Source organism: Sciurus carolinensis, chromosome 4 (genome assembly GCF_902686445.1).
Source record: "Sciurus carolinensis chromosome 4, mSciCar1.2, whole genome shotgun sequence".
NCBI classification, from domain to species: domain Eukaryota; kingdom Metazoa; phylum Chordata; class Mammalia; order Rodentia; family Sciuridae; genus Sciurus; species Sciurus carolinensis.
Window position 1 is genome coordinate 113,113,614 of NC_062216.1, and position 25,371 is coordinate 113,138,984.

At 50.1% G+C, this 25,371-nt stretch overlaps 2 protein-coding genes across 4 annotated transcripts; one reads left to right on the forward strand and one right to left on the reverse strand.

The window, feature by feature from the left end:
- Positions 1-174: 174 nt before the first annotated feature.
- Spryd3 (SPRY domain containing 3) lies at positions 175-15,442 on the reverse strand. Of its 2 annotated transcripts, none has more exons than XM_047548784.1 (11): positions 15,341-15,442; positions 13,831-13,977; positions 12,670-12,745; positions 12,033-12,157; positions 11,626-11,761; positions 9,991-10,176; positions 3,783-3,932; positions 3,300-3,357; positions 2,390-2,509; positions 2,136-2,308; positions 175-1,490 (listed from the first exon to the last, which is right to left on the reverse strand). In XM_047548784.1, exons 1-11 carry the CDS (start codon positions 15,361-15,363, stop codon positions 1,356-1,358), a joined length of 1,329 nt encoding a protein of 442 aa, XP_047404740.1. In that variant the 5' UTR covers positions 15,364-15,442; the 3' UTR covers positions 175-1,355. The 2 variants fall into 2 exon arrangements, with proteins under 2 accessions (XP_047404740.1, XP_047404739.1); XM_047548783.1 differs by having other exon boundaries at positions 13,831-13,980; positions 15,341-15,430.
- Positions 15,443-20,222: 4,780 nt separating this feature from the next.
- Positions 20,223-25,157, forward strand: Igfbp6 (insulin like growth factor binding protein 6). Of its 2 annotated transcripts, XM_047550470.1 has the most exons (5): positions 20,223-20,414; positions 21,408-21,721; positions 23,808-23,944; positions 24,093-24,212; positions 24,833-25,157. In XM_047550470.1, exons 1-5 carry the CDS (start codon positions 20,224-20,226, stop codon positions 24,953-24,955), a joined length of 885 nt encoding a protein of 294 aa, XP_047406426.1. In that variant the 5' UTR covers position 20,223; the 3' UTR covers positions 24,956-25,157. The 2 variants fall into 2 exon arrangements, with proteins under 2 accessions (XP_047406426.1, XP_047406427.1); XM_047550471.1 differs by lacking the exon at positions 20,223-20,414 and having other exon boundaries at positions 21,198-21,721.
- Positions 25,158-25,371: the final 214 nt, after the last annotated feature.

The window sequence follows — 25,371 nt, forward strand, 5'->3', positions numbered from 1 at the left end:
CACCTGTGCTTCCTAAAGCATACCAGTGATTCCTGGGGGCATTCCAACCCCATGAAACACATGTGATCCCCTCCCTACCCTGAGAATGGGCCACATCTGCCCCCAGGAACAAACTGCCCTCAGCTGCCCCTTGGCCCTAGCCCTCTATACTGGAAAGATTTCCTGTTCCAGCAATACTGATAAATACAGAAACTCCGTCTTTATTGGCTGTATAAACGTCTCTAGTCTGTACATACATTTCATACATCATAGTGCAGGGCCTGACAGGAGGGCCAAGGGGGGCCCAGCAGCACAACAGCACGCCCACTTTCCCCACAGCCCTCTCTACTGTGCAAACCGAGGCCAACAGCTCCTGCTCCCTCCTCCTCCCAGCAGAAGTCAGTCTGGGGGAAAGGCTCAGGGTCAAGTGGGTAGAGGGAGGTCCAAGGACTTGGGAGGAGGGTCTATGTAAGTGCTAGAATCAAACACTGAAGCAAAACAGGCAACTGGCACAAGCAGCAAGCCGGGGCAGGCAGGAAGGGGGCAGGCCAAGGGAAGTGAGGTGCCAAGCTGCCCCTCCAGGCTCACTTGCCACAGCAGGAGACATGCCCCAGGCATCAGCCTCCATCCCAGGAGCTAGGGACAGTGATGCAGGTAAGGAGATGATGGAGAGCGAGACAGGAGCAAGGCCCCGTCCCACTCAGCCCCTCCTTCTTAAACAAGACTGTACCATCTGCGTGTGCACAGGTGGGGGAGCCAGAGACCCAAAATCTCTGCAGGACGATGATGCCTGAGCAGCCTGGGAGTGGGTATCTCTCAAGGGAAAGAACGGAGACCCTAGAGGAGTCTATGGGGCAGCAGCCAGTGAAAGGAGAGGTGGTTCAAGAGAGGCCCCCTAGCCAGCCAGGGGGAGGACAGCAGCAACTGGTTCACTGTTCACGGTGAGGACAGGGAACAAAAAAGAGAATTCAAGGGGAAATACCATGGTAAGTAGGGGACAGGCGTCTCTACTCCACCCTCTGCAAGGGTCATGCCCAGATAGAGGTCGAGCCAGGGTCTCATTCCTTTCCACTCAGGAGGCCACTGAGAGACAGGGGGACCCAGGCACTCACTGACCATAGTAAGTGGGACCCACTGATATAGCAACACTATTCTATGGCCTCTCTCTGTCCAACCAGGGACTCGGGCCCAGCGACTGATGATAAAGGTGGCACCAGGTGAGAAAGGTGGAGTCTGAAGTGGCCTAGGCTGGTAAGGGCAGAGTAACTATGTATCCCAGGGCCTGCTGGGTAAGCAATCCTGTGGGAAGTCAGAAACTGGGCACCTGGCCCTGCAAAGGATGCACAGAGGGAGATGGGGCAGGTCTGGAAAAGCCCTTAGCCACTCAAGGGATGCAGGTCTACTTTGACTTTCTCCCCACAGCTCAGCATTCCAATGGTGGGGAAAAAGCCTCCAGAAGGTACAACGGCATCCTTCTTCCCGATGATCTTGCCGTTCCGGGTGAAGAAAACCTGGTGGTAGAGGTAGGGGGCACAGAATGGTGCAAGTTCTGGCCTCTTTGCCTCTTCTTTTCTTTCTTTCCTTTCTTTCTTTCTTTCTTTCTTTCTTTCTTTCTTTCTTTCTTTCTTTCCTTTCTTTTTCTTTCTTTCTTTCTTTCTTTTTTTCTCTGTCTCTCTCTCTTTCTTTCTTTTTTAGTATAAGGAATTGAACCCAGGGGCACTCAACCACTGAGCTAAATCTCTAGCCCTTTTTATTTTTCACTTAATGACAGGGTCTCACTAAGTTGCCCAGACTAGCCTCAAACTTGTGATCCTCCTGCCTCAGCCTCCCGAGTAGCTAGGATTACAGGTGTGTGCCACTGCACCCAACCTCTGGCCTCTTCTCTGCCTGCTGGAGTTATACAGGCCTGAGGTCTCCATCACCCCCAACTCCTGGCATGGGCTCCAGGAGACATGTAGGTGATATGAGAAACGACCACGAGAGGGCATCCTGAGGCTGGAAAACAACTATTGCCTAGCTTTCAGCTCCAGTGACCTCAGGACACTCCCAGGGCAACACCAGACCTTGCCCTTTCCCACCCTGGCCCTGGCCAGTAGTCCTAATCCCACTAGTAGCCCAGCCCCAGGGCCCCAGAACAACCCCAAATCACTACTCACCACCACCTTCTTGCCCTCATGCTCCTGCTCTATCTCTTCCCCATCTTCTTCCTCTTCCTCTTCCTCCTCTTCTTCTTCCCCTTCCTGGTGCAGGTACATGACATTCCGTACATTCCGAACAGCCCGGGCAGTCGGGGACAGGATCACTGTGTCACAACTGTCATCACTGTCCCCTAGGAGACCAGAAACCTGAGCTCCTGTGGTACCTCCAACCTGTGCCCTGAGCAACCTGGCTCATGCCCCACACCACTCACCCTCGCTGTCCAGAATGTAGTCCCGGGGAAACATGATTCCACAGCCCATAATGTCCCCTTTGTAACAGCGTGGTCCAAAGGGGTCCCCTACACCACTACCATGGAAGATCTTCCCATCATCTGTAGGAGGGAAGGGAGAGGACACTCTTGAAGGAGGAAGTGCTGACATGTTCCCCACCCCCACTAAGGCCAGTCTAGACAACTTAACAACACCTTGTCTCAAAATGAAAAAAAGATGGAGAGAAATAAGATGTGGAAAGGGAGCACAAGATTTTTAGAAAAGAAAAGGGATGCAAAACTGGGCATAGTGGCTCAGGCTTATAATCCCAGCAACTTGGAAGGCTGAGACAGGAGGACAGCATCTCAGGCCAGCCGCAGCAACTTAGTGAGACCCTATTTTAAAATTTAAAAGGGGGTCTGGAATTTAGTGGTAAAGCACCCTTGTGTTCAATCCTGATGCCAAAAACCAAAAAAGGGACACAGTATTCATCAGCTCAACAGAGAATTGGTCAAAAGAAAGGAGTGCGGCCCGTTGTGGGGAGTGTGCATGCAAGGGAGAGGAGTGGAAAGATGAGACCAGGAACCAAGGCTCAGTCCTCTTCTCAAGAAAGCCCTAAAGGAAATCGAGCAGACCAAAAAAAGAAAAAGAAGAATCGGCAAATCTGCAGGAAGGGCGCAGAGGGAGCCAACTCAGAGGCCTGGAATGTCCAGTGTGGGCCCAGCTCTCCCGCCCCCTGTCCTGCTTCCCTGGCTTTTAAGACTTGGAGGAAAAACATAGATGAGGAGAAAGCATAAGCAGATTGAGAAGAGGAAAGGAGAGAGGCCATTTATGAGCAACCAGGAAAATGGACATCCCTTCTGCCTTTATCTGCCCCACAATCCCTCCTTTCCAGGGCAGCCCTCCACTCACCTGCATGATAAGCCACAGACCCTCTGCTCCAGCCAGGGTGCCTGTTCTTGGGATAGTCCTGCACCAAGAAAAAAGGAAAATCTATGGACCACACACATAAAAAAGAACAGGTGAAAGTGACAACTGAGACTGCAATCTTTTGGAACAGGCTACAACCTGGACAGCTCTGCACCAACCCCACAGCCTCTCACATCCTGGAGGCACTGGAGTGGAAAGGAAGATGCTCACCTTTCGAGGCCAGGGCTGATGCCACCCCACACCCAGTCCTGGGGCTGGGGAATGTGATGGTTTGAGATACTCTGGGTCCTACTGCACACTGGGTCAATACTCTTATATAGCAGATACAGCTGTGTTCTGTTCTGGCTTCAGAGCCTCCCTCTACAGCCTGGGCCCCCCTGGTTTCCCCAAGAGCTTCCTGGCCTCATCCCAACAGCCCCAGAGCTGAGAGGCTTTACAGGAAAAAAGTTCAGAAATTGTGCCCACCTTCCGGGCCAGCCCCAAGGCAATATAGCATTTCTCTCCAGGGTCCACAATCTCCACCTCAAAGTAGTGGCTGCGGGTGCTCAGAGGGTGCCGGGCCTGGGCCAGTCCCACATCCACAATGCTCTTGCCCTTCCCCAAGTACTCCAGCAGCTGTGGAGGAAGAGCAGGCAAGGGTTAGGGGACTGGTTGACACCACACTGGAAACCTGGTCAGAGGGCAGTCTGGGTACCAGTTTCCTGTGTCTGACGACAACCCCACTGAAAGGGAAAGGATCCTGGAGGCGCAACATGGCCTACCCTACAATTCTAGGCAGGCATGGAAGAACAGGGATAGGGGTCAAAGGCAAAAAAGGCAGCAGCATGAGCAAGAGGAACCTCTTGCTGAATGCCCTCTACCTTCCCAGAGTCAGACACCCCCACCCACACAGCTTCATGAATAACAGGGTGACCCAGATGGTGTGGTACCAGAGCATGCTGGGGTCTCTAGGCTGGGCATCCCTTCCCTGACTGAGCCCACTGACCCTCTCTACTGGGAAAGGGACGAGAAGTGAAGAAACTGGACAACTTCCTCAGGGGGCTCCATAGAGACAGGGGGGATGCAGAAGTAGGTGACAAATCCATGTACTTGGGGGAAAGCTACAGGCCGAGAAGCCAATTCTGCTTGGAATGTGACTGATATAATCTCAAGGTCTTGGTTCACTTGGCCTTGAACAGAGCTGCTCATCACTGGGTCAGAGAGGTACTGAGGGGAGCCAAGAACCCAGAATGCCCAGCTCTACTCTTCACTTCCTGGAGGGGAGAGTCAAAACGAAGACGGAGGGCAGGTTTTCCTGTTTCCGACCCTTGCTGCTCTTTCATGCTGGAGCAGGGGTGTGGAGGTAGAAAAGGGGAGATGACTGATGGGTTCTTGGGGCTCTTTGGTCCTCCTGCCTGGGCATGATGAGGCAGCAACCCCCAATCTGGGAGTATTTATTTATCAGTTGTCATGGTAATAGTGGGGTTATGACTCAACCCCATCCCCTCTTTCCCCCACCCTCAGCATCACCTGGGATTCCTTAATCCCGTTTTAATTAGCCCAACTGCCCCTCAAGACTTTCTTCTACACTCCCACCCCTGTAGCCTTGCAGAAAACATGTTGCCTGGGGACCTCCTCCACTTATCCCTGGCAAGCCTTGGGACGCAGGCCTCCTCACCCCCCTCAAGAGTCCTGCCTGAACAGGAAAGGAATTATGCTCGCCTGCACCAGCATGGAGGTCTGTGTGTATCTCCAGAGAGGCTGGCCCTGCCTGCTCATTCCCTTTCACAGAGTGGGAGGAGAGGGGCTTGCACTGCTCATCCCTGATCCCCCTGAGAAGTGAGGGAGGGTCAGGAGAAAAGTCAGAGGTGCACAGGAGGCTACCTTGGTCCCAGTCCTGGCCCACTCTGCGTTCTGTCTACCACCCTCAGTATGCTCCCGTGGCCTGGGCTCCTGCTCTGCATCTCTCCCCAGCCTGCTGGGAGGGGTGTGGCTTGACTCCAAGCAGTTAACTCCTTTCCACTCCACCCAGTCCAAGCAGCCCCCAGCCCACCCTCTCCACCCAGCATTGCAGAACTGGGTGGGGGACCCCACAGCTGCCCTCGACCCACTGTATCCAATTGGCCTCAGTGTAGGAAACAGAGTGTTCTCCAGTTCCACAGCCAAAAGGCAGCTGATCCAGATTCTGATCCTTGGGAAAAACCCGCCCAACCATTCCCTCTACCTCAGCGACAGAGGGCAGCTGCTGTAGCTCTAAAGCGAGGGTGGGGCTGCTTCCTGAAGCTAAAAGGCCAGGAGAACGACCTGCACTGACGGGCAGTGTCAGAGGGCTCAGGCTCACTGCTGACATCTGGATGATTAGGCCCTAGCGCAGCATGACCTCTTTAAGAATGGAACCACCCTCCCTTCAGGGGAGAGGTCACCAGAAATCACCTGCTCCCTGCAAACCCACGAGGGCCTTCTCAGAGCAATGAGAGGGCACAGTGGGGAGGTCAGCTACTCTGGTGGCTCCTTTCTTGAGTACAGTATATTCCTCCCCTCCTCGGACCACTGCTGTTAGGAACCCACACTGGGGGCAGTGTAAGCCTAGAGTCTGAGTTGCTAGCATCTTCATGTTGGTCCTTCAGTCTGTGCCTCAGATATCTCAGTTTCAAAGAGAATGCAAACGATTCAGGTTCAAGTCCTAACTCCTACTACTTAGCAGCAATAACCTTGAGCAAGTTACATTTGCCTCTTTAAGCCTTAGTTTCTTCACCAGTAAAATAGGGACAATAATCCTTATATTTCCAAAAATCGCTGAAAAGACTAAATGAAGTGAGCATCCAGTGCTTAGCAGGGAGCCTGACCCCCAGCAGGTGATGATACATATCCTACCTCCCCCTACATCAGGAAATGGGGATTTTATTGGATTTCCCAATCACAAAGAAGGACACGGTCTTTCATCTCGGCCCTTATCTCCAACTAGAATGACCAACCAGGACAGATGACCACTCCCCAGTCACTCAACTCCAAGCATCCTCCCCTCTTCATGTCCCTCTGCATCTTTGGTGAGGATAGAGGGAACCCTTTCCTTGAAACCTGCAAGCTGCCCTGACTTCCCCCACTGGTGAACTTGATGCCACCCAGAGGAGGCTGGAGATCAGGGTGCTCTACACCCCACACCCTCCCTTGCCCCTCCTCCCTGGCCTGTACCTGTCCTCCTTCCTTTGCCAGCAGAGACCCTAATCCCTCTTGACAGGAGCCAATGAGGGCTCAGTACCTGAGGGCCCAGAAGCAGCTGAAACAGGAATAAAGTACATGCTCCCAAGCGGCCAGTTCAGGCCCCAACATGGTCTCCTTCTGGGTTGGGTCTGGGAAGGACCCCTGAGAGGGTGGGGCCTCTTTCACCTCCCTGTGTTACCAAAGGCTGCCCAATCTGTCGCTAAGGAGTTGAAAGAGGAGCTATAAACAACAAAGCCAGATTAAGCCTAATACTCCAGCTGAATCCATAGCCCCTTCACCCTCCACACAGGACCTCACTCTGTAAGGTTGGTGGGCAAAAGCAATTTTTCAACAGCCTCTGAACTTGGAGGAGAGGGCACTCTTCAGGAGGGGAAACTGAGGCTACAGAAGGCACAGAAAGAATTCCACTCAGGGAAGAGTTACATCTGTCCTGTACAGAGACTCAAGCAAACATAACTAAATATTCACAATTGTTGAATCTAGAGAATAAGTGTATAGGTATTCACTTTATTTTTTCAACTTTTCTGTAAGCTTGAAATTTTCTACAATGAACAGTTGGAGGGAGGAAAGAAGGGCCAGAAATTGAACTGGATCTTCTTGATGGGAAGAACCAGTGAGAAGGGGAAAAAAAGGATCACTGAGACCCCAAAACTGAGAAAAAGAGACGGGAGTACAAGGCAGTCAAACAAACTCACTTAGAAAGGCCTTGGCTAAAGACACTAAACAGGAAAATTCCAGAAGAGAGGGAATTTAAATCTAGGAACTTCGGAGTCACCTCATGAGGGAAGGGATGGAAAGAGAGATGACTGGCCATAGAAGAGCAGGCTTGGGTAGAAGGTACTAACACATGTGGCTGGTCCTTGACTTACCACAGGGTGATGTCCCTGTGTTGAAAATATCATTAAGTCAAAAACACATTTACTACACCTAAGCTACCAAAGTCATCCCTAAGCAACACAGTACACTACAGGGTATGAGTGCTTCCTCTCAGGATGGCACAGCTGCCTGGGAGCTGCAGCTCACTGCTGCCGCCCAGCACCACAAAAGAGTATCGTACCATATACATAGCTGGCCTAGGAAAAGATCAAAATCCAAAATACAGTTTCTACTGAATGCATATAGCTTTTACATCAGACGGAATGAGTCCGATTCCCCGGCTGTATCCACAGCCCCCATTTTCCACACAGGACTAAATTTTGCAAGGTTTAGAGGCAGTAGCAATTCCTATCATAAAGTTGAAAAATCATAAGCCAAACTATAGGTCGGAACCATCAGTATTAGATGGTGGAAAAGGCAGTAAATAAGAGCCAAAGAATATCTGATCCTACTTCTGGAATTCTGGGGCCTGGAATTCAGGGAAGGGCTCCCTAGAAGAGGGAGACATAAAAAATAGGGCAAAGAGGAGAAACAACTCTACCAGACATCTTTAGAAAAGAGGTGGCATAGACATGGCTCAAATGATGTCTCCCCACCTCCCTCCAGGCTGACAGCTCCAACTGCTGGATTAGAAATACAATGGGTGGTAAGAAAGAACAGGAGAAGGGAGGCAAAGAGATGGGTTGGGGGGCTGAGAGGCCCAAGGCAATGGAAGAAACCAGGTAAGAAACCACTCAACCCTCATATGAAAGATGGGACAGTTGGCAAGACTAGAAGGTATACATCTCTCAAGAGTTCATACCCACATCTGCCCCAGGGGAGCAAGCGGTCCCACCCTGCCAGCTGTCCTAGGCTGGGGTGAGGGTCTGAGAGACGAGCTAAACTCTACAGTTTATGTCTAAGAAAGAAAAAATTCGTAATTGAGTGGCCCTAGGGCACTGAGGGAGGGTGGGGAGGAAGGAAGCCTATTTATAAATGTCTACAGGATTCCGCATCAATTAGAAAAGATGCCTGGGAGGAGCTGGGAACAGAGTGGGGACAGGTCCAGGCAGGGAAAGGATGCCAGGAAAAAACTCTTGAGGAGAGGTCAGAGATGAGAGCTGGAACGCTGCCCTGGCTCAGGCCCAAGTTCAACTATGTAGATGTTGTCAAAATGATGGTAGAAGGGGAGAAGAAAAGAAAGAGATGAAAGTCAAGGATTGGGCATTTGAGGCCTTTTGGTTCACAGGCAAGGCAGCCACTGGACCCCAGAGCCAGAAGGGTGCAGAGCATTGGAAGCAGCAGGAGAGCCCACTTTCTGCCATTTTCCCTGAGCTCTGCTCACCTTGAACTCCACAAGGGGGAGGCCTTGCTCATAATCCACTCCTACCCCCCACTGCTTCTGTTTTCCTATCAAAGGCTGATTTGAAAACAGCCTGGGTAAGGGTCAGAAGGCCAGAGGGTGGAAAAAAGGCCAGGCTGGGAGCAAGGGGCAGTAGAGGGACAACTCGAAGTGGGAGGCCTAAGCAGCCCACTAGAGGTCAGGGCCAGACTTGACTCAGTGTCTAGTCACTCCCAACACAGCAAGAGGCACTGAGGGCAGACAGGAGGACTTTCCTCTCTCAAGGTCCATGCATTCCACAAGAAAGCTTACAACCCAGAGCTAGACAAAAACAGGTCTGAGGAGAAAATGAAGACAACAAGCTCCAGAGGCTCAAGGATAATCCCTCACTCTTCATCTGCCTCCTTCTAATCCTCTATAAAAAGAATGAATGAATTAATGAATGGACGCAGGGGCTGGGGATATAGCTCAGTTGGTAGAGTGCTTACCTCGTAACACAAGGTCCTGGGTTCAATCCCCAGCACCGCCAAAAAAAAAAAAAAAAAGTGGATGGGGAAGACAGAAGAGGCTGACACTGAAGCTTATTCAACAAAGATCTCCAAGAACCTTCCCTCACTTATGTGGGGGCTGGTGACCACACCTGTCCCACAGCAATGTGACTGGAAAGCTAAGCTGGGATCAAGCCAGGAGGCGAATAGGCATTCTGCCTCCAAATCAGCCCCAGCCCTTCAAAGGCGGGCACAGGGAGCAGTAGAGGGCACCTACTGAAGGAACCAAATCAGGCAAAGGACAGCTTCCACACTTCCCAAGCCTGAGATCTCAAATGAAGGGGAAAGGAAAAAGGGAAGCAGTGCTAAACAGAACACGGATCTGATGGATCTGGACTTCAAGAATCATGTCATGGGCCCAGGCTATTCTGCCCCAACGCCCAGTTCCCTAAGTCCTACAAAAGATACTGTCCTTGCTCCCCACTCTTTTTTTTTTTTTTGAGGGGGGCATATGGGGATTGAACTCAGGGGCAGTCAACTACTGAGCCACATCCCCAGCCCTATTTAGTATTTTTTTTAGAGACAGGATCTCACAGAGTTGCTTAGTGCCTTACTTTTGCTGAGGCTGGTTTTGAACTCGAGATCCTCCTGCCTCAGCCTCTGGGATTACAGGCCTGAGGCACCACCCCCAGTTTGCTCCCTATTCTTAGCAGTTGAAATGTGCTCAAGTGCTCACAGGTGTTCTTCCCAGCCGTCTCCACCCCCAGTCCTACTGCCCCTTACTTACAGTCCCGCAGACTCTGACATCATGCAGCCGGCCCCATTCATCCTCGTAACTGTCCACCATCATAACGCTGTCATCCTCACGGCCCAGCTCAGCATTGAGGTGCAGTCGCACCTCCTCACCCAGGGAGTGCATGCCAACTGCTGGGAACAGTCCATCTGGTGACATGGGCATGATGGTGGAGCCCACCTGCAGTAGAGGAAGGGAGAAAATTTTCTTCAGAGTCTCTCTTTTCAATTTTACTATAACCACTCACTTTTCCACAGCTTATCTAATTCTCACAAGGGCACTTTAAAGATGATGCAACCAGCTGGGCATGGTGGTGCACACCTGTAATCCCAGCAACTCAGGAGGCTGAGGCAGGAGGATCACAAGTTCAAAGCCAGCCTCAGCAACTTAGTGAGGCCCTAAGCAACTCAGCAAGACCCTTTCTCAAAATAAAACATAAAAAGGGCTAGGGATGGGCTGGGGTTGTAGCTCAGTGGTAGAGCGCTTGCCTCGCATGTTGCAAGGCACTTGGTTCGATCCTCAGCACCACATAAAAATAATAAATAAATATGTTCTGTCTATCTACAACTAAAAAATATTTATTTTAAAAAAAGGGCTGGCAATGTTGCTCGGTGGTTAAGTACCCCTGGGTTCAATCCCTAATACCAAAAAAAGATGATGCAACCAATAACTATCACACATACTGAAAGATTTTAAAAAAGAGGCACAGCCAGGTATGGTGGCACATGCCTGTAATCCCAGAGGCTGAGGTAGGAGGATTGCAAGCTTGAGGCCAGCCTCAGCAACTCAGCAAGACCTGGTATCAAAATAAAAAATTAAAAGGGCTGTGGATGTAGTTTAGTGGTAAAGTATCCCTGGGTTAAACACCCAGTACTGCATAAACAACAACAACAACCCAGAGGTACGGAAAAGTTTAAAATTTTGCTAAGTACTCTCCTGGTAGAGCAAGATATCCACAGAGCTAGAAGGCAAAGACAAGTCTCTGGACTTACTGTCAGTACTTTGGGGACATGTATGTGTGCACTGCAGTGGGGAAGTGCAGAGGCACAGCTGCTAACAGAGCAGGACACTCATCCAAGGCCTGAGAAAAGAACTGTCCAGTGGGGGAGAAGGAGCTGGGTAAAGGGAGAAAGCTGAGTGTCTCTCCTTTCTATCTGCTCTAGTCCCAACTCTTCACCACTACTACTCTTTTTCTCTGGAGCGAAAAGGGAAGGAGAAGTAAAAGAAAGAAAAATCAAACACAGAAAGGATGTATTATCCCTGAAGGTATGCAAGCCAAAAACCCACGGGGGCCGCCAGCCTGAGTCACGTGACATCTTCCCCTCTTTTGTCTGCTCAAAATCTTCCCCCAAATCACCCAATTCTGCTCCCACAATTTCTGCTTATCTTCCACTGGCTACACTCATTTGTCCTCTAGGTCTATCATCTGGGGCACCCAGCTGTCCCAGTCAGGGAAAGTATCTTCTACACACAGGGGATTTCAGTTCCATCTGAAGCTGGACTGAAGGAGATGGGAGCCAAGTGCATGACTCCCTGGGCAAGCCCCAACCAGTGCACTCATCTCAGTTGCTCCCACAAACCCTTAGGCAACCTCAAGTCACTGGAACCCACCCAGGATTTCCTACTCACCCGCTTGCCATTTTTGGTGAAGAAGATCTGGGCAGTCTGCACATCAAAAGACACAGGCTCAATGCCACAGCCAATCCGATCCCCAGAGTTGCACTTTGACCCAAACTGGCGGCCCTTGGCTCGACCATTGTACAGCCTATAGAGAGAGTAGCACAGACATGGGACAAAACCCCATCTTACCAGATGCTCCAGTCCCTCTGGAGTGCATCCACCTGTATTCTGGCATGACCTCCACCCTCTCCCCAAAATTTGCACACCTGCAAGGATAGCCACTAGGTCAACTCCTAACCTGATCAGAAAAGTTCTATGGAAACACCCAGGACAGAAGGAATGGGAAAAACCATCCTTCATATGTACAATTCCCAAATCCACAGGAAAAGGGATTAGGTTCTACAGGGACCACTCACTTGCCATCATCAGCATGGTAGGCTACAGAGTCAGGCAGCCAGCCAGGCTGGTGGTCCAAGCTATAGTACTGAGGAACCAGCCCCACAGCAATGGTACCCCGGACGCCACTGTCCACAATAGACACCTGGAGGGAAAGAGCAGGGCACAATTATCAGGGATGGGCAATGGAATGCATTGCTGCGGGTAGGGAGGAAGGGGAGTTAGTGACCAAAAGGGACTACAGCTTAATGAGACAAAAGACAAGGAAACAGAGAAAGGACCCTCAGAAGGAGAACTGGGGAGGGTGGAGTCCTACTTTACCATGATTAGACAATTATTTCTGAGCTTCGGAAAAAGAAAGGAGTAGGAGTAGATGGTGGGTTTGGGTTATGCGGCAGGAAAGCACCAGAGTCACAGTCTGGAATATGGGTCAAAGTTCACCTAGGTGAGGGGCAGGAAAAGGGACAGGGTGACAGGACTCCAGGGTCCCTAACTCTCAGATCAGCGGTCATACTATTCTGCACCCTTTTCCCAGCCTACAGGCTCATGATGGAAAATGAAAAGGACTGGGTCATGAATCCAGTGAAGACACTCCTTGGAGCTTGATGCTCTCACCCCTGATCTCACCCCTGCTCTGCCCACCCACTGCTTGATCACCTCAAAATAATTGCTGTCCTTGGTCAGGGGTCGAGAAGCCACGTAGCAGCCAACTTCACCAGAGTTGCCATGGTAACTAAAGGAGGAATGAGGGAGGAGTACCATTAGCAGCCAGGCCCAGGAATAGAGAAGAGGCCTCAGCATCCCCACTCCCACCCTGCCAGGGCCAGCATAGAGGAGAATCCATCAGATCATACTTCAGGACATCTGCACGCACATTATAACAATACTTAAAGTAAGCTACCCCTCCCACCACATACAGCCAGGGTCCAAGGCAACACAGCTCTGACTTCTTCAGCTCCAGGGGGAGAAATGTAGGGCCTCCCTCAATTGCCTATTAGGGGTCTCACAACCCTGTCTAACTTCAGTCCCTCATGCTGCAGCTTCAGCCCTTGCCTCTGGCTCTGTCCTCAGTGGATCTGGAGAAGGCTGGTCTCCATCCTCTGTACCAAAGCCCTTTGCAGATTAGAAGACAGTTATTCAGTCCCCAGTCCTCAGCTTTCTTGCCTCTAGACTAAATAACACTACCTCCTTCCCCCAACAGTGACAACTTTGTGAAAGAGTTAGGCTGGGAAGGAGTCAGGGAAGGTGTTCAAGACAGAAAAAAGATAAACCTACACAAACCAAAGGATTGGAAAAACACGAGAGGTGGTGGACAGAATGCATTACAGAACTGTCCTGGGGGGCTGGGGAGATAGCTCAGTCGCTAGAGTGCTTGCCTTGTAAGCACAAGGCCCTGAGTTCGATCCCCAGCACCCCAAAAAAAAAAAAAAATCTAGAACTGTCCTTCCCTGGACAGGAGGCCTGCTGCCTTTGAAAGGGCCATCCTTCACCAAGTTTCTGACACATGGACAGAAGGGTGCTCAGATACCCAAGAACCACTACAGACCTCTCACCAAAAAATGCAGGGAACTCTTATATGTGACCTAGTCACTTCCAATGCCCAATCAGGACTGGCCCTTGCTGGAGCAAATCAGTGACCCAGTGGGAAAGGCAGAGGGGAATACAGGGTAAAGCAGCTCCACTTAGAAAGGCCTCCGGGGTCAACACATTCCCCCACCCAGATGCAATGTAGACAATCCCTTTCCTCTGAAAAAGCCCCCCTTTGCCTCTAAGATCTGGTACAGAAAGGAAAATGTGGAACCATTCCCCTAAACTCACCTCAAAGTGTCTCCATCTACAAGGATATGTTTAAACCTCTCCTGGTATCGGAAAGCCCGGACCTCTCGAATCTCCCTGATCCGCCGGCGCCAGTTCAGAAACCGGTAATGCAGGTTGAGGTCATCCATCTTGTTCATGAGAACAAACCTGCTGAGGGAAGACAGGACTGAGGAGGAAGCAAGGCCCGGGCAGAGCACCTCAGCCTGAATGTGGAGAAGGCACTAGACTTGAGGCCTTTTGCCCAAACTTATCTCATAATCCCATCCTCATCTTTTTTTTTTTTTTTTGCAGTGCTGGGGATTTGAACCCAGGGCCTTGGGCTTGCAAGGCAAGCACTCTACCGACTGAGCTACATTCCCAGTCCCCCATCCTCATCTTTTCATTCAACATTTAATGAGCTCCTACTGTGTGCATGTTCTGGGTGCTAGAAACAGAATTGTGAACAAGATGGACAGAATTCCTGTTCTCATAGGGTTGCCATTTTAGCAGTGGAGGAAAAAACAGATGATGTGACAAAGAAGGAGGGGGGAATGGTCTCTTTGAGGAAGTGACTGTTTGAGTTGAAAAGGAGCTGGGCAGGAGACAGCCCAAGAAAGAGCATTCCAGGTAGTGGGGGCCACCAAGGCACAGGTCCTTGGGTGGAAGGGAGCTGATATGGTAGAGAAGGAGAAAGCCAGGGCAGGTGAGAATGAAAAAGAAGATAAGGAAGTAGGAAACAAGTGGAGATCCCACAGACCATGGTAGAGTTTGAATTTTATTCCAAGTATGATGGGAAACTTCTGGGGAGTTTTAAGTAAGAAGTGATGATCTTAAAGCTCATTTAGGCTTCAGGTTGTTGCAGCAGTTTAGATGAGAGCTGGCATCCATTTAGATGGTATCATGAAAAAGAGGAATGGGATGATCTGGGTATTTAAACAACCTGCAGTACCAACATACAAATGAATGAATCAATTTTTCCTGAGAGCCAAAAGTGAGACAAAAGTGAGGTACTCTTCTCTTCCTGTACCCCAAGCTCTGGACTGGACCCTTTGCACACAGAAGGTGCTTGGTAAGCCTAGGCTGGGTTGAGTTCAATTCCAATGCTCATCTATAGTAGCTACAACCCACCGCGCGGCCCAGAACACTGGACACCTGTGGGGCAAGCCCCTCCCGGGCCCTTCACCAGGTCTCAACCCCAGATATGTGCTGGCACCCCAGACCTTTGCAAATCTAGTTGTCCTGAAACCCATGGCCTTGACACCAGCGGTTGGCAGCCTTACTGGGCCCCGCCTCCATCCCGGGTACAGTCTCGTTAATCAGACAGGACCAGAGGGCAACAAGGCCCCAGCCCATCAGTGTGCCACGCCCCGTCTCCCCAGGCCTTGCACTAGGCAAGGGTACATTGCGGGAGGAAGACCAGTGACCAGAGCACAAGGCCCCGCCCCTGGTCCTTGAGTCCCAGCCCAGGACCCCCGCCTCGGGCTCCGGGGAGACCCGAGGCCTCCGGGACCCCGCCCCGATCCCCGCCTACCGGGGCCGCCGCGTCCTCCTCATCCATAGGCCTCTCAGCTCCGCACACAAGCTTTTCGGCCGCCACCACCACACACATCCGGGTCCCCGCCCTTCCTACGCTCCTAAAGGCCCGCCCAACCCCACCCGCTTCGACCAATCTTCAGCTGTCTTTGATGACGGGCATCTGCAGCAGCTAATCGCATGACACAGTCAGAGTGTGGGGCGCGGCCCGGTGAGCCGGGTACCTAGCGCTGGGCGGGGCCTAAAAAAACCCGGTGTCAGGAGGGTAGGAGAGGCGACGTGGCGGCTCGGACCTGGGTTCCCTGAGCTGCGGAGAGCTGGTCAAGGGGTGGCTTCTGCTCAAGGCGGGGCGGGACAGGTCGCCAGCTCGCACAAGCATTGCATTTCCTGAGCGCTCATTCCGTGCCAGACGTGATGCTAAAAGCTTTACAGGAATGTCCCTTCAATCAACTTACCACTTTTATTAAATAAATCTTGTTATTATCTCCTTTTTACGCATGAGGAGCCAGAGGCTGGCCTCCGTATCCCTTGCGCTTAACTGTTACCATATGCTTTAATCTCTTTCAAGTCCCATTTCACGTCACGTTCGTTCATTCTAAAAAGGACATTCTATTCCGGGACGAGAGAACTTCAGGTGCAAAAAGTACAGTAGCATGAAACCCAGTGCTGTTCAGGAACAGAGGAGTTTGATAGGAATAAAGGAAAGTTAGGTCGGATTAGAAGGAGGAAGGACAGTAACATTTATTGAATACCTACTCAAAGACCTTCATTGCCATTGTGAGGAGTTTGGACTTTTGGATGAGGACTTCCCCTATTTCCTGCTATCATCGAATCTTTTTTTCCTTATAGAAAGATTTCCCTTTTCTCTGTAGTACCTCATTTATTCCACTTATTACAGTCTTGTTATTAGAGTCAATTGTATATGTAGACCTGTCTGCTCTTTCAGACCTCAGACCTATCCCAATCTTATAACTAGATACTCTAAAGAGTTGAATTCAAAGGATTCATCCTCTCCTACATCATAAACGAACTGTTGCCACTTGGCATAATGAAAATGGATGACAGAAAGAGGAGTGAATAGGAAATAGGAAAACTTGGATTATAGATTCAATTCGTGTGACTGAAAGGTCAAGGTCTTGATCTCAGCCACAAACAAGAATTATTGAAGCATGTGTCTTCCTAGCTTCCTTCTTGCCCCTTGAGTACACAGTCTTGACTAGCTACCCTCCTCAACTCAACTCATCTCCAGCTCCTGTGTCCTTCATGGATTCTCTTCCACTCCTCTGAGTTAGGAAAATACATCAAACCTTGTCCTAAGAGGGTGTGACCTGAATGACTGCCAGAATCATATCCATCCCACATGGGTCTCCTTTCATCAACTACCCAGCTAGCTAGATCCTGACATGGAGGGAATTGGCTGAAGAAGGAGTTTCCGGAATGGTTGATGGCACTAGGGATTTCTTCATCTTCAAATTCCAGATATAGGACTGGTCCATTGGTATTTTCAGGACTTAATTGGTAATTTATGCTTGGCATCTACATGTATTTGATTAAACAGCTTTATTGAGGTATAAATGACAAACAATAACCCATACATACTTAAGGTGTACAATTGTTAAGGTATATAGACACCCATGAATATGTCTCCGCAATCACCACAGCAACTATCTCATCAGTTCCCTGTATGACTTATCAAGTTTTTATTTTGTGGATCATGTTTTGGTATTACGCTTAAGAAATGTAGCCAGGAGCAGTGGCACACACCTGTAATCCCAGTGACTTGGGAGGCTGAGACAGGAGGATCCTAAGTTTGAGGCCAGCCTCAGCAACTTAGCAAGGCCCTAAGCAACCTAGTGAGAATCTGTCTCAAAATAAAAAGGGTCGGGGATGTAGCTCAGTGGCACAGTGCTTCTGGTTTAATCCCCAATACCAAAAAGAAAAAGAAAGAAAGAAAGAAAGAAATGAAAGAAATTTTCGCCTCGCCCAAGGTTACCAAGACACTCTATGTTTTTGTCAAGAAGTGGTATGTTTTAAGCCAGGTATGGTGGCAAACACCTGTAATCCTAGTTGTTCAGGAAGCTGAGGAAGTTGTTCACAAGTTCAAAGCCAGACTCAGAAATTTAGTGAGACCCTAAGCAACATTGTGAGACCCTGTCTCAAAATAAAAAATAAAAAGGGGTAGGGATGTGGCTCAGTGGTTAAGTGCCCCTGGGTTCAATCCCCAGTACCAAAAAAAAAAAAAAAAAAAGTAGTATGTTTTAGGTTTTCATTTGTCTATAATTCACTTAAATTTTTTTTAAATTTGAAACAATTTTACACTTGCAAAAATACTACATGGAATTCCATTTGCTCTTCACTCAGTATCTTCTAATACCAACATTTTCTGTAACCATAGTGCAATCATTGAAACCAAGATATTAATGTTGGTATAATTATTTATAGATCCTATTCAAATGTCACCAATTGTTCAATTAATGTCTTTTTTCTTGCACAGGATTCAATCCAGGAGTCCACATTACATTTACTTATACCTCCTTATTTTCTTCAACTTAGAACAGTTTGTCAGTTTTTCTTTTTCTTTTTCTTTTTTCTACTGGGGATTGAACCCAGGGACACTCTACTACTGAGCCACATCCCCAGCCCTTTTTATTTTTTGTTTTGAGACAGAGTCACAGTAAGTTGCTTAGGCTGGCCTCAAACTTGTGATCCTCTTGCCTCATCTCTTGAGTTGCTGGGATCACAGTCATGAACACCACAGTTGGCTATTTTTACTTGTGTGTGTGTGTGTGTGTGCCTTATATTTCCATTTAGATTGTAAGTGATTTAAGAACAGCTCCCTGTACCTTTTTTTTTTTATTTTTAAACCCCCAGCTTCCAGTTCATAGAAGGATTTTGGAATTGACACAAGTAAAAATTAGCATTTTTTGGTGAGAGCAAAAGCAGTCCCAGGAGAGGGTATAATCCCAACTATTCAGGATGCTGAGGCAGGAGGATCACAAATTTGAAGCCAGCCTCTATAACTTAATGAGACCATGTTTCAAAATAAAAAAAATAAAAAGGGCAGGAAATGCAGCTCAGTGGTAGAGCACCCCTAGTACCACCCCCCCACACACACATGCATAACAGGTAATTATTTAACTTCACTTTCTGAACAAACAAAAACTATATATCTCATACCCTGAGGATTTAGAAATAAATAAGCCATGACCTTTGCTTTCAAGATTGTAGTCTATGGCTGGGAGCTTGGCTCAGTGTAAGGCGCTTACCTAGCATGTGAAAGGCCCTGCATTCTATTCCCACCACCATCACACACACGAAGAAAGAATAAACACTGGACAAAATAAAATTGAAGAATATTAATCAAAATAACTGGCCTATACTCTTTAGAAAAATTGAATAGCCTGGCATGGTAACACACACCTGTAATCCCAGAGACTTGCAAGTTTGAGGCAGGAGGATCACAAGTTCAAGGCCAGCCTCAGCAATTTAGTGAGGTCCTAGGGAACTTAGGGAGACTGTCTCAAAATAAAAAATAAAAAAAGGGCTGGGGATGTGGCTCATTGGTTAGGCACCCTGGGTTCAATCCCTGGTACCAAAAAATAAAGACTGGGGATATAGCTCAGAAGTAAAGCACCCCTGGGTTCAATCTCCAGTGCTGAAAAAAGAAGAGGGTGGGGGGCGGAGGAGGAAGGGGAGGAGGGGGAAGAAGAGTTAAAAATATAAAATAGCAATACAATAATGTGGATGAATTCAGAGGAGACTTGTGAGACCCCCAGCATAGCTGGACATACAACTCTGGACATTCATATTGGAAGGATTGAGGAAAGGAAAAGTGCAGTGCGGGGGTGGTAAGCTATCCTGGATTGTGCAACCCTGCTTAGACTGTAGGGAGGGACCAAGGAGGAAGTGGGAACTGAAAGCAGGGAGAATGGGCAGGAGGGCAGATGAGGAGGGAATGGTGGATATCAGAGATTAGCAGGGTGTTGGGGATGCTCAGCAAGATAAACTACCAAGGAGAAGTACATATGTCCCAAAAGACACATTAGGATCCTGCAAGGTACCATTTCTTCCTCCTGCCCAACTTCCTGTAGATTTTTCCATCTCTTCAGTAGCAACCAGCAGAAATCCAGGAGAAAGATCCTACAAAGAAACATATGCAGAGCAAAACCAAAATCAAAACAAAACAAAAAACCATGCTGGGTTCAGTGGCTCATACCTGTAATCCCAGACACTATGGAGCCTAAGTCAGGAGGATCCCAAATTCAAGGCCAGCTTCAGCAATTTAGTGAGGCACTAAGCAACTCAATGAGACTGTGTCTCAAAATAAAAAAATAAAAGGGACTAGGGATGTACGTCAGTGGTGGGGCACTTGCCTAGCAGGCACAAGGCCCTGGATTCAATCCCCAGTACCACCAAAAAGAAACAAAAGATTGGTGAGAGTTGAGGCACAGGAACCAAGTTTCCCACGCTGGGGTCAGATCTTGGGAGTAGAAGGTCACAGAGTCTTGGTGGAGGAGAGCTGTTACCCACCCCTTCTCTTCCCAGCCTGTCCAATCTGTATCAGTATCTCGGGGCAACGGGAAAACATCACTTCCCAAACGCAGATGCTAGGGTCCCAGGGTATCCCTAGAAGGCGGGGCTGCAAATGAGGCTCTTTTTATATTATATTTGCCCCAAAGTTCAGGAAGTCCTTGCTGAAACTCTTGCTTAGAGGCCCAGAACTTAGTCACTGCCTGAAGTCCTTGTTTTAGGAAAGATTGAGTTGTTCGTTGCATAACCCAGAGCTGGGCGGGTGTGGGCTGCAGAAGGAAACATTTCCTCTTCCTTTCTCCTGTGATGCTGGGAGTGCTGGGGATTGGCCCAGCACTGCCTGGGGAAGGAATGACTGGTCAGGAGCAGCTAGGACAGACCAGCAGACAAAGGGCAGGCAAGTGTCTGGATGGGAACACTCAGACCCTCTCCAAAGCCTCCAGGGCACGAAAGCATTGCCTAAGGAATCTAGAAAACCCACTGAATGACTGTGAGGAGGAAGACGGATGCCGGAAAAGGAGAGCAATGAAGAGCTGGCCGAGGTGGGGGAATCTGCTCTCTGTCCCCTGTCCCCAAGAGCTCCAGAATATGAGTTCCTTTGACTTTGCCCACACACCCCAGAGTTTCAACTGGCCAATACCCCCTTTCCCTAACTCCCAGGTGTTTGACCAATTTTCACCTTTGTACACTCAGCCCCTTTTCAATCCCTCTAGTCTCCACGAGTCCACTCCACGATGCTAGGGTTTCCTACAGTGTACTCCAGGTGTATTCCTCACTTCTCCAGAACCATTTCACCCTTGGTTCCCCAGAACCCTTTCTATCATCTTGCCTCAGTCCTGCTATCCCCAAACCTGTTCTCCCCATAGACACTTCTCAGGGAGACTTTCTGTTGTTCCTTCCTCAATTTTGCTTTTTCCTCTCCTCTCCTTGGGTCTGTTTCCATCAGTAGTAGGTTCTCCCAACCCGCCCCCGCCCCTCCATTGTCCATCATCTCCTTCTTCTCTCTTTGCATTTGTCCACATCCCTCTCATGACCCCACCCCAGTCGCTTCTCGGTTCGTTTTTAGCCCCCCATCTTCTCACTCCACACTGAAGTCCCCACGTGCCTTTCACACTCCTACACATGCACAGAAACTGAATTTCAGGTTTCCCCTTCATCTCACTCGAGTTCTTCCCTTCTTCCACTCCTCCCCACCCTCCAGTCCCTCCAGCCAGCTGTACAGCTCCCAAATTCCGGGCGAGATTCCCAGGAACAAAGCAAGAAAAATCAGAGCAATTTGGGAAGTAAACAGAAACTGGAAAGGGAGGGGGGAGAAACGAATGGGGAGGACCCAGGTGGTGGGGGGTGCTCTCCAGTCCCACCCAGTTTAGGGAAAGCCTCTGCCTCTCTCCCATCCCCCTTCACCTGGCTCTTAAAGGGCCGGCCCCTTGGCCGGCGGTTACTTAAGGCAGAGGGGCGGCAACGGGCAGCAGCTGCGCTACGACTGCTCTGGAAGGAGTGGACGGGGCACAAATCCTGACCATGACCCCCTACAGGCTGCTGCCACCACTGCTGCTGCTAACTCTGCTGCTCGCTGCCCGCCCAACAGGCGCCTTGGCGCAGTGCCCAGGCTGCGGGCAGGGGATGCAGGAGGGTTGTCCTGGGGGCTGCGTGCAGGAAGATGAGAGACCGCCGGCGGAGGACTGTGAAGAAGCTGGGGGCTGCCTCAGGAGAGAGGGGCAGCAGTGTGGGGTCTACACTCCTAACTGCGTCTCAGGACTACAGTGCCAGCCGCACAAGGACGAGGAGGCGCCTTTGCGGGCGCTGCTGCTGGGCAGGGGCCGCTGCAGCCCGGTCCGCGCGGCCACGGGTGAGTCCGCGCTCCGCCCCTGCCCCGCCCACCTGAGACCCGCAGCAATCCCCGCGCCTGTCTGGAAAGCCTATGGGTCGGTCCTGCTCGGTGCTGCTTCTTCCTCCCCGACCTTAGGAGAGGGGCACACTTTGGGGGGAAGGGGCAAGTGCAGGGAACAGAATGCTAGGGTGTGGCTAGGGGGCCTGGGGATATAATAAGAAAATGAACTCTTAACTTTTCTTTTTGTTTCTTCTATTTATTTTCCCTTGCAGGAAAGGGCTGGGGAGGAGGATAGAGGGTTTTAGAGCCATCCTACGGGCCCCAAAAAGCCCATCTCCTTCAATCCGACATGCCCAAGCCGGACACAGGACCCATCTTCCACTCGGAAGAGGGAAGGGAACCCCAGACACCCAAATTCTGCACACATTGTGCAATAATTGCTTTCCTCCTAATGCCAGAGTTGGAAGCACCTGAACATGAATGAGGTCTAGAAGAGAAGATGCCCAGAGCTGTACCAGACTACACCAGGGAGAGTGGGTAGGCCCTGGAGAGCCTGGGGAGGAAGAAAGAGGTGGGAAAAGAGGAACTTTGCCAAACCATTCTTATGATTTAAACCTGCTCAAAACCCTCCACTGGAGCTCCCTACCCCGCCCTACTCCAGGGAAGAGCATAAATGGCTGAGTCATTGGGTGGGTGGGACCGAAGTGAGTCAGCACTCAAAAGATGGGGGGCAACAGAGAGATGGGAGGAGGCAGGAAATACTAGTGCCCCCACCCCAGAGCATCTGAGCTCCTGATTTCTTCCATGAGAAGGGATGAGAAATTAAAATTGGAGTATCTTCCAATCCCCAGTGCCTGAGTCCAGGTTTCTAGGGGTCCTCCTAGAAGGGATGACTAGAGTAGGTCGAAGAAAGCAGTTTTGGGTACTAAATGCTGGATCTGAGGAAGATGGAGTATCCAGAGGAAGAAGGGTTAGAGCTGATTGGGTCACTGTGAGTAGAAGGCAGATGAGAGTTTGTCCCCTGGCATGGAGAGGGAAAGACCATCCCTTCAGGGGTTCTAATATCTAACTTTATTTATAGCTGGGTCAAATTCCAAGCAGTGCATGCTCCTTTCCCTGCCTTATCCTAGCCCTGGTTTATTTCTTAATTTTTCTAGTCCTGGGCTCTCCACAGGACCACCTCCCCCATCAGAAACTTTCTCTGGAGTAGGAGCAGCCCACAGGTTGGAAACCCCTCACTCCTTGTACCTTTGCAACCTTCCTCACCCATCATGGTTAAGGGCTGAATCCAGATGCTCCTGGGACCAATGAGGTTGAGCTAACCTGAGCCACAGGGGAACAGAAGGGAGTGGTCCCCACTGCAGTGCCCCCAAAGTAACCACATCTCAGATTTGGGAGGGGTGGGTTGAGTCACAGCAAGGTCAGGGCCAGGACATACATTCCATTTGGGTCCCTGTTGACCCCCTCCTACATCCTTTCATCTCCTGCCCCATCTTCCTGTCTTGGTGCACCCCCTTGTGGCTTCTGATGGAACAGCCAGGTCTTTTCATCCATAGCCCAAAAGCCTCAAAAAACACAATATTGCAAAATTTGCTCTCAATTTTTTGTTTTTCAAAATGCCTCCTTTTATAAACCTTAAAATTACTCTGGGGATCCAGGTGCAGTGGCACATGCCTCTAATCCCAACGACTTGGGAGGCTGAGACAGGAGGATCACAAGTTCAAAGCCAGCCTCAGCAACTTGGTGAGGCCCTAAGCAACTTAGCAAGACCTGTCTCAAAATAAAAAATGAAAAGGGGACTGTGGCTCTGTGGTGAAGCACCCTGGGTTCAATCCCCAGCCCCCAAATAAATAAATTAATAAATAAACAAAATTACTCTGGGGAATAATGTCAGGAAAATAATGTAACTGTTTTCAGAGAAAGAAACTGGGTAGGATGAGGCAGAGGAGGCAGGTTCTCATCCCCTAGTTTTTTCTCCTACTCCATAAGGCCCTCTGTTCCTCCCATTCCAGTGGGTGGGAGTGGACAAGACTCTCCTCCACATAGCACCGGTCTTTGGCATTTGGCTGATCTCTTGCCTCTTCTGTTCTGCCTGTGGCCGTAGAGAATCCTAAGGAGAGTAAACCCCAGGGAGGCATCATCCATCCCCAGGATGTGAACCGCAGAGACCACCAGAAGAATCCAGGCACTTCCACCACTCCGGCTCGGCACAATCCTGGGAGTGTTCAAGAAACTGAGATGGTGCGTCTGGGGCTGGTAGGAGCAGGAGGGGTGGGGAACCCTGGAGACTTTTATCTGAGATTGCTTCTGGAGGCTTGGATAAGTCTCCAGTTTGGGTCTTGGGGAATCTGGCAGCTGGGGCCCTGAGCCACTGCTCTCCCTCCCCCAGGGCCCCTGCCGCAGACACCTGGACTCAGTGCTGCAACAACTCCAGACCGAGGTCTTCCGAGGATCTCATACCCTTTATGTACCAAATTGTGATCATCGAGGCTTCTATCGGAAGCGGCAGGTAAGATGAGGCTTCTCCTCCCTAATATAAGGAGTGGGGAGGGTCACTTACAGAGTTGCATGACTAAGACACTGCCTTTCAGGATTTCCAACTTTAGCACCCACACAAATGAGGAATAAGTAGGGCTGGGGATTGTGCTTGCCCAGCATGCACGAGATCCTGGTTCAATCCCCACCACTGCAAAAAAGGGGGAAAAAATGTATATCTGGCCATACTTTGTGGTAGAGGACTTAAAGTTCCCAAGGAGTGGCCTCTCAGTAACCCTCAAACTTGAGGCCCAGAATCATCTGGAAGGCTTGGGAACACACAGATGGCTAAGCCCTACCGGCAGAGTCCTGAATCGATAGGTCTGGTAGGGTCTGAGAATTTGTATTTCTAACACATACCCTGGTGCTATTGGTGCTGTTGGCTTGGAAGTTATACTTGAAAACTATTTTCTGTCCTAGCAGAATGGGCACAACTTAGTGGGTGAAGAGGGGAACCAAGGAAAGGGAAACCACAGGCCTTACTGTCCTGAAGACCTTTCAGCTATTTCTACATACTCAGGCTTTGGCGTTCCTTCCCCGCCTCTCTTCTGGAAACCTCGTGCCTCACCCCTCACTCTTTGCCTCTCTCCTCAGTGCCGTTCCTCCCAGGGACAGCGCCGAGGCCCTTGCTGGTGCGTGGATAGAATGGGCCAGCCTCTACCTGGGTCTCCAGATGGCAATGGAAGCTCCCTCTGCCACACGGGGAGCAGCGGCTAAAGCGGGGTGGGGAACTGCTGGGCCACTGGCGGGAGCGTGGGGCTGTCATCTTGGGTTACTAAGTGATAAGTAACTCAGGGGCTTTGAGCTCCACCATATACCTTCAGGCCCTGTGTCATTGTCCCCCTCACTCCTGGGCCCTAACACATCTAGTTGAAATAATTGTTGGTATCAGCCTGGGGGTTAATAAAGCTGTGTTGGGAGTCTCTGGTCTGTGTCTCTGTGTCCACCTCTCACAGTTCTGAAGCCCCAGGCCCTCTCTCCCACAGCGGTCCACTCATACCATTTCCCCCTTCCTGGTGTACTGTCTTCAGTCCCTCCCACTGCACTTGGGAGGACACAGCCACTGGCACCTGCATGGAGCCATCAAGCCTCCTTCAGCAATCCATGGGAGGTAGAGGGAGGAGAGACCCTGG